This window comes from Camelina sativa, chromosome 1 (assembly GCF_000633955.1).
Source record: "Camelina sativa cultivar DH55 chromosome 1, Cs, whole genome shotgun sequence".
In the NCBI taxonomy this organism is placed as follows: domain Eukaryota; kingdom Viridiplantae; phylum Streptophyta; class Magnoliopsida; order Brassicales; family Brassicaceae; genus Camelina; species Camelina sativa.
Window position 1 is genome coordinate 1,532,164 of NC_025685.1, and position 15,985 is coordinate 1,548,148.

Below are 15,985 nucleotides of genomic sequence, written 5' to 3' on the forward strand. Positions count from 1 at the left end.
CTAAATTAGAACTTCCGTCTTGATGCTTAAAATTATTTCCTGAACTTCAGCACAAATACATGAATGTACAGATGTTTAAAGCAGACAATATAGAATCCTGAATAGTAAGACCTCAAAGCAACTGAAACAGAGTAGTATAACCAGTAAAACTGTAGAGCAAATGCCTTTTATTATACGCATTGTGTGCAAGCCACGAGGAGCGGATGTTAATCACTAGTTAAGTGTCTTGTGATATGCAACCTGCCATTAAATCCCCCAAAAGAACAGTATTCAGATGTTAAGAAATATGTTTTAACTTTAATTTGTAAACTTAAAAGTACCAAATTCAAGTGAATTCAGCAATTTCCGAGATATAGCAGTTTGAGTACTTACAGAAGTTGACGTCTTTAACAGTTCTCTGATTGCCATTGTGGCATAACAGGATGATGGAAGAGTGAGTGCCATTTTAAGCGCCATCTGTGTCTGCTCAGAATTTGGATTTCCAGTTACTTTTTCATCCTCTTTTCTCTCTGTCTGGTCTTTCAAATCGGTTTCAGGAGGATTAGAATCAGAATTCATTGATTCATCTTCAACTTCTTCAGCAGATCCAACTTTCTCCACTGTCATGGTTATCCTGTCCAGATCTGTCTCGGCCAATGGTTTATTGCTGTCAGTGTAACTGAGTAACTCCCTGCAGCAATTACCCGCAAAATTAGTCTCGTCTCATAGAGTGTCTGATATCAAAACTGGAAAACGTTCTAACTATACACTGCGTACCATTCAAAGTCTATTGGTTTCTGGAATACACGTCTATATCCACCAGTCATGCTAGTTATCGAGAATTCCCTGAAACAATACTTTTATTAGTAGAATAAGGTAGATGCTCGGGGTGCTGCAGAGTTACCAGCATTAGGATCTACAAGAAAAAGAGCATAAGGGAATTTACTTTACACCGTGAATGCTGTCACTTAGGCTGATACCGTCCTGAAAATTGTAAGCAAATTTATAGATTCATGAGAGATATTTTTAGAAAGAATACACTGCGAATAAGTGAGTTCAATACTTCGAGAACAATCAGGGAATGCTTGAATATTGTTTTAACAAACCTTCTTTGCCAAATCATGATAAATTTCCGCAATGTCATTGGAAGGGTAAATGACTCTTGAACTGTTGAAGCAAAGAGAAAGTTAGGTTTCAATAGTACAATGTTAAAACTACTTGTATTGGAGAATTCTGCCAGCAACTTACCCAGGTAGAGGGAGGACAATGTCACTGGTTGAGAAAGTTCCAGCTTCCAAATCCTCAATACTTACAACCTGAAGATACAAAAGAAAGCATTATACATGAATAATGCTAGCACTAGCAAAATACCAATGAGAATGTAAATGCATCAAAGTATCTATAACATGGAAAAAGACAATGCAGAAATCTCATGAATCAAATTTCAGTCCCGAAGTTCCATTAGCTCATCATAATCTGAAGAGCAAAAAATATCAACTACGAACGGCCTAATAAGAAGAAGTTCGAAATAGAAACTAACCTTAACAAGGTCACTCCTTTCAGCTGGAAGATCTACAATAGCAGTATCATCTACCTGGTCACAATCCAATGTCTCTTCGTTGTTTTCCTTGTGCTCAGATGTCAAACTATCAACCATTTTTGTTGCAGCATCTACCTTTGTACTTACCAAGTCCCCCAACACAACTTGGGTAGTCCCTGCCAGACCACAAAAAAGCCAAGGAGTGAGCAGTAAACTGACATCGATTTGCATACAGAACGGCCCAAGATTTGTAAAGAAAAAAAAATCTGATGTACCATATTTTTTGACGCGCAGACTTGCTGCATTGTTCCATAAGTAGCTTTGGTAACTATGTACGTACCTGCATGATAAGAATCACATATACAGTAAGATAAAAAAAACTGCTTGGCATATGTCATATCTCAGTCGCAAGAGGCAAACTGTTCGGGAAGAACTTAAGCTATATAAAGAACCAAGCGCTTACATCATTCTCAAAGTTCTGGGAATGCCTTTCAGAGCCTGCAGGTAGTTACCAGGACATTTCTTCAGACACTGCAGCTGTTTCAAAACACTCAAGATTAAAACTGATTATCATGGAAACCTATGAACGTAAAAACCCATACATGAGTAGCTGGATACTTACTATGGCTCTTTCAGCAACGAGGTATCGAGGTAGTTGCCTTAAAGTCCCGTCAATGTCGCCAGTTTCTTTGTAATATTCCCGGGCATCATTTACTACATGCCTTTGTAGAAAAAAGCTTGAAGTCAAGAAAACCATGCATTGCTGTGTTCCTAATTTCGTAGAGTCACAATATGATTTTGAGAGGGATTAGCAATTGTAGCTGAGACTAGGTCATGTTAAAGGATATCAGTTTCTCTTGGATTAAGAATCATGTCTACGGCATCTTTCCATTCTCCTTTCAATAGTGCAGCTCCAACATGGTGGGTTGGTACTGAACCACTTCCAAAACGCTGTCACACAGATACAAAATTGATAAGAAAATATTAATTTTTAATAAGATTTAACTAACTTTGATAAAAAAAGAAGAAGACTTAAGTGACTTTTTTCGAGAAGCAGAACTCGATACTACAATGCAAAAGTGCAAGTCGATTACAACTTGACAGGAGAATGGTACCTGCAAGCCAAAATAGTTGATAAAGCCATCTTTCCCCAAGGACTCTGCAGACTTTTTTATAGTTTCTTCAGAATCAGCAACCACTCCTCTGAAAAATATGAAAATTTATACTATAAAGATATTCCATGCACAAGAAGATCTTTCCATCCCTTCTCACCGAAATATAATCAAAATGTTCTTGAATAAGAAAATTTGGAAGTTAATCGACGATCATAGAGTTTCTTTTTACAATGACCAGTTACATTCTCACCTTAACGTGATGGTAAATCTGTTTCCCATGAGCTGTCCAAGGAGAAGGCCCTCTTTGACACGGCTGAAAAGTCATCATTAACATTATGAGTTTATGACCACAACAATAAAGTCAAAATGATAACATTCAAGAATATGTTGGCTTACCAGAAGTCACCAACTTTGATCCCAAACAATCTCTTGTTCAGCGCAGCCAATTTACTAGCTTGCTGTTTGAACACAGTTACCTAGATGCCCAAACATTCTCTTATTATGCATTGTAAATAATAAACTCATCTTACCAAGAAAAATGGTAGAAATAACTTACACACTGAGTTGAAACAGACCGCTTATCTTTTGTTCCAGAGAATCCAAAGGACTTTGGCTGTAAAATTCAAAACCGACACAGCTTAGCAAGGAAAGTACAATGGCTTGAGATAAAACAGCCCTTTTATATACGGAAGAAGATGGGAAACACCTGAACGCCTAGCATCTTTCCAATCAATCCCAAGGCCTCTTGTGTATCTTTGTTCTCCTTGTAAAGATGGAACCTATAAACTTAAACCAATAATAAATCAAGTGAAACATGTGTTGCAGTTTCAATCGTAACGATCAAATAAAGGTACTGCAGAGACTATATGGTGCATAAAATGCACTAGTTCGTTAGTGAATCAGTAACTTTAAGACACCAGGCTACATCTCTCAAGTAGGATATCCAATTCAGGTTATACATTTTGGAAGATAGACTAATATACTAGTCCCAATACATAGTAAATTTTATGTCAGATAGAAGTTGATTTATAATTATTACCTGAGAAACTTGCCAACATGCTCTGGCCAATGCTCTGAACCTCTGCTATCAAAAGGTTTATCGCCTCTTTCCTTCCGTTTTTTTGATCTATTACCTCTGTTGTTATGGGCTCCTGAATTCACTCGCACACGGATGCATTTTGAAGTAGAATCAGGACCATCGACAGTGTCAGTCACAAGGAACTTGAAATGCTCTTTAACAAAGTTGTGGATAGCCTGGTTAGTAGTATAAGAAAAAAAAATATATAGTAAGAAGTCAAAAGATAATGTTGATAACAAGATATGTAACTCTGTGATCAAAACCAATACCGTTCTCTTGGATTTGTCAGAACTTGGATCCAGAACAACAGGTGAGATTTCATCTTCACTTCCTGAGGTGACTTGGTTAATCAATGTTTCCAAACGCTCTGCATCAGTGGCATTGGAAATCGATTTGAATGACTCAATTGCAGAAGTATAGTTTTGGGGTTCACTATCAGAACTTTTGGTTTTTTCTTCCTCCTTCACATCCTGAACAACAAACAACAACGAAATTGGCACAAACAAACTAAAAGATAAAAATCGAAACAAAAACATAGCATTCATACAACAGGTGAATTGAAATGAGTCAAGAGACAAACCATCTCAGGAGGCAAGTCTAAGGATGTCAAATGAACCACATTGCCATGGATATCCACTTCATTAACAATAAAGTCTGCGTATCTACGAAACACAAATCCAAAACAAATAATTCATTTTTGTATCCAATAAATCTATGAACTTCACCCACACAAAAATAAAGGAAACAATCAGTACATGCATCAAAATTCAAAACCCAACATATACCAAAGAGTTTCATTTATCACAAAAGGAGCTTCCTTTGGATCCGTTTGTTAACCGTAATGTAAATAAAGTACCAACCACATCAAAAATAATTCATTAATCAACATTAAACTCTTCTAATCAAGAATCACACAGTTCATAGAAATTATAGAATCACTAAGCTCTATTTGACAAGCTTACAAAATCTTAATCTCATCCTCTAGCTATATGGAAGAAGAATGTTAATCTGTAAGAAACAACAAATAATGATATCACGACCTTTGTTTGAGGATTCCGCGGAAGCCAGGGAGCTGGGAGATGAAACAGGAGATGCCCACGTCAGCTTCATCTACTGTTTTCATACCTTCAACGTTTTTAGCTGTCGTCGCCATTGTCGTTGTCCAGTGAAAGCTCGAGTAGGGTTTAAGCAGAGACGGCAAACGCAAACAAGACGACACAGTTCTGTTTAATTTCAATGCCTATGTTCCCCGCAAGGACCAAAAGAAGACAATTGAAAATCGAATGCTTTCTAAACGCACCGTTTCATTCTCCATTGACTTGAGCCGGTTAATGTTTAAACCAGAACCGGTACCGATGAATCTGATACTCGGATTCGAATATGCTCTAAATTAGATCGGTACGTCTATTAAACCGAACCGGTTCATGTCAATGTCGTCTTTGTAGAGAAAAGCGACTTTCCTGATCGAGCGAGCTTCCCACTAAAAACAACAGATTACAGATCCACAAAATTCACAAGGCACAGAGCAAGATGGTGACGAAAACGGAGGAGACGCAGTTAAACCAACTCGAGAATCGAGTTGAGAATGGAGGAGGAGGTGTTTGGGAGTATCTGTCACTCGTTCGTAAGCTCAAAGTTCGCCGATCAGAGATTGTGCTCAAGCATGGTCTCTCGATCTTGAACGATTCGGGGAAGCGATCTGCTCTTGGTCCAGATGGTCTGTTTGATTCTGAATTCCTTGGGTTTTGCTAGTTTGTTTAGAGTGTGTTTGTTGATTTCATGAATCGTGCTCACACCCAATTGCTGCAAATCATGAGTTTCAGCTAAACGAAATTAGTTCATAATTCAATTTTAATCATTAGTTGATCTTTATGGTTCTGCTTCCGTTTCCTACGGTTACCTTATTTACTTTTTTTATATCTGCTTAATTCGAAATCTGGTGTCCTTAGATTGGTTTGTTCACTGTTTCATCCTTACTTGTGAGGTTAAACATGTTGTGTAGCTGATACGGGTTCAGAAACTTAGCAAAGACTTTAGTTTCAGAAAAAGCCATTTAGATGAATCTCTGCCAATCTGGTTCAATTTGTTTTTGTTGACTTGGCTAGTAGGTGTTTAACTTTAGAGAAATTGTTGATACCGCAATAAAAGAGCAGCTTGTAAATTGTTTGTTTTAGAAAACTAAAGGGCAAAGTGTCTTCTTTTATTTATACAGAATGGACCCTGTATGAGCAGGTAGCTATTGCAGCTATGGACTGTCAATCTCTTAATGTTGCACAGGTGAATTTTCTTTACGCTTTCCATTGGTACTTTGAGAACTATATGATCCTATTACCTATTTTGAGATCAGGCTTCGTTGACAAACTTGCATCGGTTATCTTAGGCTGTATGTGTTATGCTATTTCTTAGGTTTAAACCTCTTTTTTAGAATTTAGAATTCTCAAAAAAGTCTAAATTTGTGTTTTTGCAGAATTGCATCAAGGTTCTGAAGAAGAAATTTCCGGATAGCAAACGTGTTGGTAAGTCAATATCAACCCTTGACAAACTGAGCAAGTCTTCAATCTTGTTGGACTCCATCATTTGCTCATATCCCAATCTTGGTAATATATTTCAGGCAAGCTGGAGGCATTGTTGCTAGAAGCAAAGGGAATGTGGGAGGAGGCTGAAAAAGCGTATACGAGCCTTTTGGAGGATAATCCACTTGATCAAGTAAGCTTTTAACTTTTTTTGCTTTCATGGAACCACCTACAAGCTACGTCCAAATGATAATTGTTGTAAGTAAAACTCGATGTCTAGGTAATACACAAAAGAAAGGTGGCTATGGCCAAGGCACAGGGCAAACCTTCCTTAGCTATTGAACATCTGAACAAATATCTTGAAGTGTGAGTACTACTAACCCCTAGCTGGACTAATATAAGTATATCAGGAATAACATACTACAGCTGATCAACTGTATCTGCTTGTCTTTCTTTATGTAGATTCATGGCTGATCATGATGCCTGGAGAGAACTTGCAGAAATTTATGTTTCCTTGCAAATGTGTGCTTCTCTATCCTCTGTACTAGACTTTTTTACTTATAATTCACCATGCAACAATTAACCCAGCTAATTGATAATCTATAACAGGTACAAACAAGCAGCTTTCTGCTACGAGGAGCTCATACTAACACAGCCTACTCTTCCACTGTACCATCTAGCATATGCCGATGTAAGTCCCATTTTTTTTTTTTGCTTTGTTAAAAGAAGTCAAATTGTTCCTTTGTCTATACTCTTATGGCTATCACCAAAGAGCCTCAAAATGTCATATATGACCTGCTCTGATTAAGACATTGTATGTAGTATGCATCTTATAATCAATTTGTCGTCGCTTATATCTGACACTGGAAGTTAGTAACAGCAATAGAAGAGCGAACTATTTTGTGGAACTTTGAGCATTATTAGCACTGCAATCCAAAAGTTTCTAAGTTTTTATTGTTACAGAACTCTATAGTACAGCTTTGATCATGTATGAACTTGTCTAACTAACGTAATTCTCATTATGCGTGCAATCCCCAAAATCAGGTTCTCTACACAATTGGTGGACTAGAAAACCTCATCGCAGCAAGAAAGTACTATGCAGCAACCATAGACTTGACAGGTGGTAAAAGCACAAGAGCCCTTCTCGGAATATGCTTGGTAAGACCTTCTTTCTTCCTCATACCGGTTTAATCCACTTTGTTTGCTGTGACCTAATGACTGATACATCTTTCTGAAAACAGTGTGGATCAGCGATTGCACAGGTCTCAAAAGGAAGGAACAAAGAGGACAAGGACATGGCTGCACCAGAGCTTCAGTCTCTAGCTGCAACTGCATTGGAGAGAGAGTACAAGCAAAAAGCTCCGGCCAAGCTCAACCTCCTCTCTTCTGCCTTGAGAAGCTTGAAAATCTCTTAGTTTAAACGACAAGGGTTGAGACAATTTTTTGGTGTTTTGGTTTTAAAGCTTAAGACTTTGTTCACTCGTTCTCTTTTCCGCTTATAATTTTTATTCATATTCGCTCTCGGTTATTACTGAATCACTGATAAGGTTTACTAATGAGTTTAATCAAATAGCCAATAATAAATTAAACAAAATTCAATCCGAACGAGAGAAGATTGGCAAATAACTTCGTGAGATTTCAGTAATGCAAAATGTCTGTTGGGAAAAATAACTATAATTTTTAATCATTAAATTCATGAATTACGAAACGTCACTCTCCTAAATTCATGTATGGAATTGTTTTTTTTTTCTTTCACTTTGTAAGTTCAAGATTTTTACTTTTTTACCACCGCATGTGCTTTCTTTCATTCACAGATCGAGTTAAAGATAAAGATTAAACACCCGATTGGGCCATTCTTTGTGAGGCGTAGCCCATTAATGGGTCAATTTAAGGCCCAAAACATATGAGTGTCAAACTCAAACCCTAGAAGATGACTTTAAATTGAAGAAGCGCCGTAGAAGCATTTTTAGGTTTTTTATCTGTGTTTTTTGATTCTTCTCAGTTCGTCGTCGAGACCTATCTTCCGCAGCCATGGCCGTCGGGTAATTTTCCCTTGAGATTACTCCTCGTTTCTACTATCTGATCTGTAAATCTCAGCACCACCTAACTATGAGTGTTCCTGTACTTGCTTTGTAGGAAAAACAAGAGAATCTCCAAGGGTAGGAAGGGAGGAAAGAAGAAGCTGTAAGTATTCTAAAATTCTTTAATTTAATTTTATCTTCTTTACAATGTGGACGTATTGATAGACTCTCTCGATGTTCAAGTATTGAGCTGTTGAATCTGTTTATTGATGGGTTGTTTTCATTCTTGTTGTGAAAATGAATGATGCAGTGTTGACCCTTTCTCCAAGAAGGATTGGTATGATGTTAAGGCTCCTTCAATGTTCACCAGTAGAAATGTTGGAAAGACACTTGTTTCCAGAACTCAGGGTACCAAAGTAATGTTTCGGTCTCTCTTTTCAAATCTCCTTTGAATGACTTGGCTGTTAAGACTCTTCTTAGAATCAACTGAATCGATATGAATCACCTAGGGCAATTCTTTATGGTGTTTTGGATTGATTGTTATAGCTTATTTTACCATTTCTTATATAGCTTTATGTTGTATTGTATGGTATGTGCTGGCTTTGTGACTGATGATCCTTGTATCTATCTAACCTCGTTATGCGACTTTTGTTCTAAACCCTCCCAGATTGCCTCCGAAGGATTGAAGCACAGAGTTTTTGAGGTTTCCCTAGCTGATCTTCAAGGTGATGAAGATAATGCTTACAGGAAGATCCGTCTTAGAGCTGAAGATGTCCAAGGCAGGAACGTTTTGTGCCAGTTCTGGGTAAGGACAAACATTGTTTCCCAACATTTTGCTGTTCTGGTTTCATTTCCTCTTATTTGATGGGATCTTGACAGTTTTTGCTGTTTCACCTGTAGGGCATGGACTTCACCACTGACAAACTTAGGTCATTGGTTAAAAAGTGGCAGACTTTGATTGAGGCTCATGTTGATGTTAAAACCACCGATGGCTACACTCTCAGGCTTTTCTGCATCGCCTTCACCAAGAGACGTGCTAACCAGGTCAAGAGGACTTGCTATGCTCAATCCAGCCAAATCCGTCAGGTATTCATCCAGCTATTATCTAAAACTGTCGTTCTCTCTCTCTCTTTCTCTAAGGATTGAATGTTAAATGTTGTCAAGTCTCTTTGCTGAATCTTATTTCTGCAATCTTTGAGCTAAGATACTTCCTTTTATTGATGAGTCTTTTTGTGCATTCCTCAGATTCGCAGGAAGATGAGTGAAATTATGGTTAAGGAGGCTTCCTCATGTGACCTTAAGGATCTTGTTGCTAAGTTCATTCCCGAAGCTATTGGCAGGGAGATTGAAAAGGCAACTCAGAGCATCTACCCTCTTCAGAACGTTTACATCCGTAAAGTCAAGATCCTCAAGGCACCCAAATTCGACCTTGGCAAGCTCATGGATGTGAGTGTAGATGAACTCGCATTTGCTATGTTATGATTCATTTACATAGAATTATTTATATTAATTGGATGCTTGTGTTTTATAGGTTCACGGAGACTACACAGCAGAAGATGTTGGTGTTAAGGTAGATAGGCCTGCTGAAGAGATGGCTGTTGAGGAACCTACTGAAATCATCGGAGCTTAAGAATGGTTTTTGAGAAAATGTTAAAATTGAGAGATCTCTTTTTCTTCTAAACTTTAGCTTTTTAATGCCTTTGTTCACTCTTTTGTTCCCTCAGTTTTTTTTGCTGTATTTGATGACTTTTGTGTAAACTTGCGAGCTTTTTGATAATTTATTAATCACCTTTTTCTCTGAATTTGAAACCTTCGATGAAACAAAATTTTACATAATCTTCGATAAATATGTCTCATTTACAACCCCCCAGTGGTATATTGTTTTAAAAATACTTTTAACACAGTTTGAACTTCAATTTTCATACAAAAAATATATTCTTCTATCTTCATCAGAATTTTGTTTGAGAGAATGAATTAGCAACCATGAGAGAGAACAAAATAAGAACAGAGGAAGGAGATTACAAAACTTTCTTCAGTGAAACACAAGCACTACATAATTAAAGAACAGATCAAAACAGACACACGCACATTCACATCCTAAGCAAAAATCTTCCATACAGATTATATTTATATATATACCTACCAGACTTGGAAAAAACATATGAAAGTGAGACCAAACGAAACCCACGACACAGCTTTCATACAGTGATTTTGAATGATTGACTCGTTGGCGGTACAGTCTCCTGGTTCTTCACTTGGTGTTTCTGAACTCTGAGAAGTCAGTATTCAGAGAGTTTTTACAGTGATGCTAAGGAACGGAATGCTACAGAACTTGGGAGCAAAACGCGGTTCCTTCTCTCTCTCTTTGAGGTATCTTCGTTTTGGCTGAGAATGAGAACCCGGAACTGTTAATGTTGAGAGGTCAGTATAAACTTTCACCATGGGATTAAAACATTGCAACGTAGAGTACTAAAGATACCTTGAAGCACCGCCATGATAATCATTATCTTTAACTTCATCATTGATTGTAACCGCATCAGATTCTCCCGCACATTTCTCTGAGAATAATGTAAACAATCTAAGATATATCTTATACTAGAACGAAAGGGCAATAAATAATTATAAGCTTACCGTTTGTGTGATCAAAATTATTCTTGCATCCCATGCATCTGCAGTTCGAGGAGCATCCAACGCCCATCTTGATAAAGTCATCGTAACAGCCAATGGTTCAGAAGAATGACATTAATTCGAAATATAAGTGTGAACAACAAAGCTAGACAAGTGAAACCAAAGTTACCATAAAGCATTCACAATATTTCTTTAAGCAGCCTGATTTCTTGCAATTGCATCCTCTGGTATGTCTTGCTGAAGCAGGAGTCTTGCTGTTCTCGTCCTACAAGATACAAAAATACAATCTCAGTACTATCTAGTTGCAGCCATACTTTAATAAGCAAATCAAGACAAGTCCGTAGAGTCTATGTTTCTCCTTTATTATGTGTATTTGAACTCATTGTTGATCTGATGATATGTCTTACCCATAAATTTATAGCAGAATTAGAAGTCGAGACCACTTTTGGAGCAAAAGCTAATGGATTGCGAGCTTCAATCACTTCACGAGTTTTCATAACTAGGTCTTCGTGAATGGGCTTATTGAAACAATCTTGACATGAACAAGGTTCAACACAGTATAGACCAGCAGAAAAACAATCGCAGTACCTGTATAGCAATATGAATATGTAGTTAACAATGAATTGGTGTTTATGTTCTGCACTTGAGATTCAGTGTATTTAACAACTTAAGCTAGGTTTCAGAAAAGGCCCGAGGCTTTTTGGACAAGAAAAAGGTATGAACTATGGAATAAGGGTTCTAGAACACAAAAGCTGCCAATGCTGCAGTTTCAGCAAGACAGAACAACATCTGCAACAGACTTCATACATCATCTAATTCACTTAAAAATTGAATATGTAGTGAAAGCGACTCTCGATGGCTTTCAGAAAAAGTAGGAATACAGACCTAATCATCTCATTTAAAGAAAAGAAAAAAAAACATGAAAACACACGATTTTGGCATCTGAAAATGTGCCCAGGGAATGGTGATAAGGAAAGCACTTACAGCTTCAAGCATTTGGATTTCCTACAGTTACAGCGCTTACAGCTGCCAAGTTCGTCAAGTCCTTGAAACAATTGCCTGCATTAATCAGTAATTTAAGTATAAGTTTAGTATTCATAGCGATATACCTACCTGATAGCTGGAAAAAGATTAGGAACATCGGAATATTTTCCCACCTATATTCTGTTGCCATGTGTTGGTCAAAACATTTTCCTTCCAGTGATCTCTCAGGACTCTCCATGAATTTGATATCACTGTATACTAAATCTCTTTTTGTTGAGACAGGGGTTGAATATTCATCTTCAATATTATGATGAAATGTTGTAGGACCAAGAGGGAAAAACCGACCATCTTTGAAACTTTTTTTATTTCGGTCACCTGAGACTGAGGGGTTCACGAGACCATTCAAGTGCAGGCCAATCGTTAGTGCTAGGGGTAGAATCCCATCAGTATCTTGTTTGCTGGTGTCTGAACACTCTTGTGGACTAGGAGCTTTGTTGATAGAGGTCAAATCAAGAGATAGATCGTTAGTAGAATCACGCAAAGGTATCCTTTTGTGAGATCCTCCCACATCAAAAGTCAAGCAGCGCCTGCGGACACTTCGTTGCTGCAAGAGTCAATTTAAAGTTATTAGCTAAGTTCTTTTTTAAGTTTAAATCATTCATAAGCTAGCAGATGTAGATAATTCTACTTGCAATAGGGAAACAAATTATATAACTGACAGACCACCTGAAGTCTAAGTTCCAAAAACACATCAAGAGTTCAGTGTCTTGTTTGAAGTAGATGTAAGGATTAAATTTGTACAACGAACATAAAATATCAACTTAACACATGTCTAAAGCCCACAGCTGAATCAGCACAATGCATACACATGACTAATGAGTATCGAGTAACCATGAGGACAATAGTTGAATCAATAGTTGCTACCTTGGGGGAACTGCTGAGAGTAATGTCTGGAGCTCCAGCTGCAACTTGTACACTGTAAGAACATCCAGGATCAACTACATTTGCTGAGTTATTACAACAGATAGAAAACTGCTGGGGCTCAGAAGCAAAAGAATCAAATATAGGAGCAGTGATCTTCGGAATCTGCTGCTCACTGTTCTGGATACCAGCAACATCAAACATGCTTTTTTCTGTACCAAACACACTGTGGGCTTCCATTTCTTCAGTTTGAAGTACCACTTCTGAATCAGCATCAAAGTCAGCTGGATCATTAGACTGTATACATAACTCATCAGACAGCTCTCTCGATCCACCACTTCTTCCTATTTCAATATCAGCATCCATTGGTTCGTCATCAGAAGAAGCCATTTGAACATCAACTCCATCCCGTCCGTGTTTCAATGAATTCGCCAACTCAATTGCTAAGCAGATCTGCTCGTGAAATGGCTTGGATTCAGAAACATTTGGCAACTGCTCCTCACTCAGACCAGTTATCTTAACAGCTTCCAGAGCATCTGGAGAGTTTTTGACAGTCTCACCAATGAGAACTACTGGACTAGATAAAACTTGAGAACGATGCCTAAAGAAGCAAGTACCAATAATGTCAGCATATACATAATAAACACACAAAACAACAAATCTTCTTTTCTCCTAATCAATCCAAGTTACCTTTTCATGGAAAATCTGGAAGAGCTTAACAGCGGCGAACTAAATAGAGAAGACGGAGATGTGAATGCCAATGAGTGCGAGATATTCTCTGGGCGTGCTGGCTTTAATGGCTCTATGGGCGAGAGGTCATTAATATATTGAAAAACTGGAGAATCCTGCAGATTAATCAAAGAGAGAGTCTTAGCTCATTGAATCTCAAATTCCACAAGTGTGATTCATATACCCAAACAATCAATTGAAAAATTAAATCCAGTGACCCCAAATTGAATTGGAAAGATACTAATCTAGTAGCCCAAAAGAACCCTAATCGATTCCAACTGCTGGAAAAAAAAAACAAGGCAACGAAGACGATCACAAAATTAGAAAGAAACATTTAGATGCAATTTTAATTTCTCTCTCGGGAAACATTCATAAACGCAGAGGGAAAAAAAAAAAAGTAGGAGCAGAACATCATAATTAGAAAGTAAGGATTTCGAGAAGACCTCAAAGTTGAGGAAGGAAACGGCGGGGATGCGGTTCTTATCAGGAGTGTCCATCTCCGGCGTTGAAGGTTTATTCTCTTTGGGTCGTACTCCAGCTTCGCCTCTACGCAAAGCAACGAAGCCCTAATAGAAGAGAGTGGATCGGTTACTGAAGAAGAAGAAGAAAGACGGTGGAGATTTCTATGGTGGAGGAGGAGCGGGAAAGCGGGAAACAGTAATGTGAAAAGCCGTCTGATTAAAATAGACTCGTGAATGATTGGGCCCATTGGGCCCTCGTAGGCCTGATAAGAAACTACTTGATAAACAACAACAACAACAACAACAACAACAACAAAAAGAAAAAGTAAAGTTGCTGATGTTTAAAAAGAAAAAAGGAAACTAGAAAAACAGAAAAGGAAAACGCGCATCGGCTCTTATCACCGACATAAAGAAGTGTTGTTTGTTTATTAATAGGGGGAGGAAGCGAGACTCAGAGAGAGAGTCATAATTTTGATCTTAGAATTTTTAGTTTTCCTTCTTCTTTCTCTGTTTAGGCTAGGGTTTGTAGAAATTGGGAGATTTCTTACAATGACCCCCAATTCTTTTCAACTTTTTTTTTAGGGTTTCTTGATTTCATTACCAGTCGTTTTTGTTTTGTTTTCTTTGGGTTTTCGTTTCGTTTTCAATCGGATTTGATATTTGCGAAACCCAAACGAATCTGGGTTTCAAGGTTTCTGTAAATATCAAGTTCGTTACTTGATTTTGTTTATTTGGTTTTCGTTTTCGTTTTTTTTTTAATTGGTTTTGTTTTTCTTTAGTACCCAAGAGAGAGATCGATCACAAGGCAAACCCTAAAATTCAAAAGTTCTTTTTTTTAGGGTTTCTTGATTTCATTACCCAGTCGTTTTTGTTTTTGTTTTCTTTGGGGTTTTCGTTTCGTTACCAAACGAATCTGGGTTTCTGTGAATATCAAAGTTCGTTTCTTGATTTTGTTTATTTGGTTTCGGTTTTCGTGAATTTTGTTTTGTTTTGTTTTTGTTTAAAACCCAAGAGAGATGCGATCACAAGGCAAACACTCAAACTAATGATGTTTTGTCAGATTCTCTTTTGGGGACATTGTCCTTTCGAGTTTAGACCAGAGGCTGCAAAACCAATCTCATATACCCACGGCTTAATAGAATTATCTCGACAGACTATTATACTTGGGATTGGGTTTCACTTTACAGGTCTGAGATCAAGTTACCCACGTCTTTGTGACTATGATTGGGAAAATCGCAAGTCTCTGTGACTGAGATTGATTGGAACACTTTTACCCAAGACTTATAAAACAATCAAAAGTCTTTGTGACTTGAGATTGAAACACTTAAGTCTATGTGACTTGATATTGAAACACTTAAGTCTATGTGACTTGAGATTGAATCACTTTTACCCAAGGCTTATAATACAATCAAAAGTCTTTGTGACTTGAGATTGAAACACTTTTACCCAAGGGCTTATCAAACAATCATAAGTCTATGTGACTGAGATTGAATCACTTTTACACAAGGCTTATAAAACAATCAAAAGTTTTTGTGACTTGAGATTGAATCACTTTTACCCAAGGCTTATAAAACAATCATAGGTCTTTGTGACTTGAGATTGAAACACTTTTACCCAAGGCTTATGCTGCAAAACCAATCTCTATACCCACGGCTTAATAGAACTATCTCAACAGACTATTATACTTGGGATTGGGTTTCAGTTTACAGGTTTAAGATCAAGTTACCCACGGCTTTGGCTTTTAAAAATCATCAGTCTTTGTGACTATGATTGGGAAAATCGCAAGTCTATGTGACTGAGATTGAAACATTTTTACCTAAGGCTTAAAAACAAAATCAAAAGTCTTTGTGACTTGAGATGGAAACACTTTTACCCAAGGGTTTATCAAACAATCATAAGTCTTTGTGACTACTTTTACCCAAGACTTATAAAACAATCAAAAGTCTTTGTGACTTGGGATCGGGAGAAAACACAACACTTTTACCCATATCTTTACAAAAATCAGCAGTCTTTGTG

General features: G+C 37.5%; 4 protein-coding genes across 5 annotated transcripts; 2 read left to right on the forward strand and 2 right to left on the reverse strand.

The window, feature by feature from the left end:
* LOC104703382 (multisubstrate pseudouridine synthase 7-like) lies at nt 2-5,027 on the reverse strand. Its single transcript, XM_010419393.2, has 21 exons — nt 5,013-5,027; nt 4,753-4,952; nt 4,293-4,374; nt 3,982-4,182; nt 3,674-3,888; nt 3,341-3,413; nt 3,191-3,247; nt 3,031-3,110; nt 2,885-2,947; nt 2,635-2,722; nt 2,368-2,470; nt 2,142-2,245; nt 1,983-2,056; nt 1,795-1,859; nt 1,520-1,695; nt 1,228-1,295; nt 1,086-1,146; nt 926-963; nt 757-825; nt 373-670; nt 2-240 (listed from the first exon to the last, which is right to left on the reverse strand). Exons 1-21 carry the CDS (start codon nt 5,025-5,027, stop codon nt 214-216), a joined length of 2,157 nt encoding a protein of 718 aa, XP_010417695.1. The 3' UTR covers nt 2-213.
* LOC104704784 (ER membrane protein complex subunit 2-like) lies at nt 5,175-7,764 on the forward strand. The gene is made up of 9 exons (XM_010420839.2): nt 5,175-5,429; nt 5,925-5,989; nt 6,180-6,228; nt 6,324-6,418; nt 6,506-6,591; nt 6,688-6,747; nt 6,835-6,916; nt 7,270-7,383; nt 7,467-7,764. Exons 1-9 carry the CDS (start codon nt 5,243-5,245, stop codon nt 7,638-7,640), a joined length of 912 nt encoding a protein of 303 aa, XP_010419141.1. The 5' UTR covers nt 5,175-5,242; the 3' UTR covers nt 7,641-7,764.
* LOC104704859 (40S ribosomal protein S3a-1-like) lies at nt 8,161-10,048 on the forward strand. The gene is made up of 7 exons (XM_010420903.2): nt 8,161-8,267; nt 8,362-8,409; nt 8,557-8,662; nt 8,914-9,051; nt 9,147-9,332; nt 9,492-9,692; nt 9,778-10,048. Exons 1-7 carry the CDS (start codon nt 8,257-8,259, stop codon nt 9,874-9,876), a joined length of 789 nt encoding a protein of 262 aa, XP_010419205.1. The 5' UTR covers nt 8,161-8,256; the 3' UTR covers nt 9,877-10,048.
* On the reverse strand, nt 10,221-14,178 carry LOC104704950 (protein tesmin/TSO1-like CXC 4). Of its 2 annotated transcripts, none has more exons than XM_010420971.2 (10): nt 13,952-14,178; nt 13,470-13,624; nt 12,783-13,380; nt 12,032-12,462; nt 11,859-11,933; nt 11,282-11,462; nt 11,044-11,139; nt 10,878-10,944; nt 10,726-10,804; nt 10,221-10,631 (listed from the first exon to the last, which is right to left on the reverse strand). In XM_010420971.2, exons 1-10 carry the CDS (start codon nt 14,003-14,005, stop codon nt 10,544-10,546), a joined length of 1,824 nt encoding a protein of 607 aa, XP_010419273.1. In that variant the 5' UTR covers nt 14,006-14,178; the 3' UTR covers nt 10,221-10,543. The 2 variants fall into 2 exon arrangements, with proteins under 2 accessions (XP_010419273.1, XP_010419332.1); XM_010421030.2 differs by having other exon boundaries at nt 10,221-10,651.

What these genes read in the sequence shown, in the direction of transcription:
- LOC104703382 (XM_010419393.2), bottom strand. An exon ending in CGCGGAATCCTCAAACAAAG is followed by an intron (nt 4,375 to 4,752) that starts GTCGTGATATCA and finishes TGTGTTTCGTAG; the next exon opens with ATACGCAGACTTTATTGTTA. An exon ending in AGATTTACCATCACGTTAAG is followed by an intron (nt 2,723 to 2,884) that starts GTGAGAATGTAA and finishes CATATTTTTCAG; the next exon opens with AGGAGTGGTTGCTGATTCTG.
- LOC104704859 (XM_010420903.2), top strand. An exon ending in ACGTTTTGTGCCAGTTCTGG is followed by an intron (nt 9,052 to 9,146) that starts GTAAGGACAAAC and finishes TTTCACCTGTAG; the next exon opens with GGCATGGACTTCACCACTGA. An exon ending in AATCCAGCCAAATCCGTCAG is followed by an intron (nt 9,333 to 9,491) that starts GTATTCATCCAG and finishes TGCATTCCTCAG; the next exon opens with ATTCGCAGGAAGATGAGTGA.
- LOC104704784 (XM_010420839.2), top strand. Translation starts at nt 5,243, where the DNA reads ATGGTGACGAAAACGGAGGAGACGCAGTTAAACCAACTCGAGAATCGA. An exon ending in AGGATAATCCACTTGATCAA is followed by an intron (nt 6,419 to 6,505) that starts GTAAGCTTTTAA and finishes CTCGATGTCTAG; the next exon opens with GTAATACACAAAAGAAAGGT. An exon ending in ATTTATGTTTCCTTGCAAAT is followed by an intron (nt 6,748 to 6,834) that starts GTGTGCTTCTCT and finishes AATCTATAACAG; the next exon opens with GTACAAACAAGCAGCTTTCT.
- LOC104704950 (XM_010420971.2), bottom strand. Translation starts at nt 14,005, where the DNA reads ATGGACACTCCTGATAAGAACCGCATCCCCGCCGTTTCCTTCCTCAAC. An exon ending in TTTCCTTCCTCAACTTTGAG is followed by an intron (nt 13,625 to 13,951) that starts GTCTTCTCGAAA and finishes ATTAATCTGCAG; the next exon opens with GATTCTCCAGTTTTTCAATA. An exon ending in TAATTTTGATCACACAAACG is followed by an intron (nt 10,805 to 10,877) that starts GTAAGCTTATAA and finishes CATTATTCTCAG; the next exon opens with AGAAATGTGCGGGAGAATCT.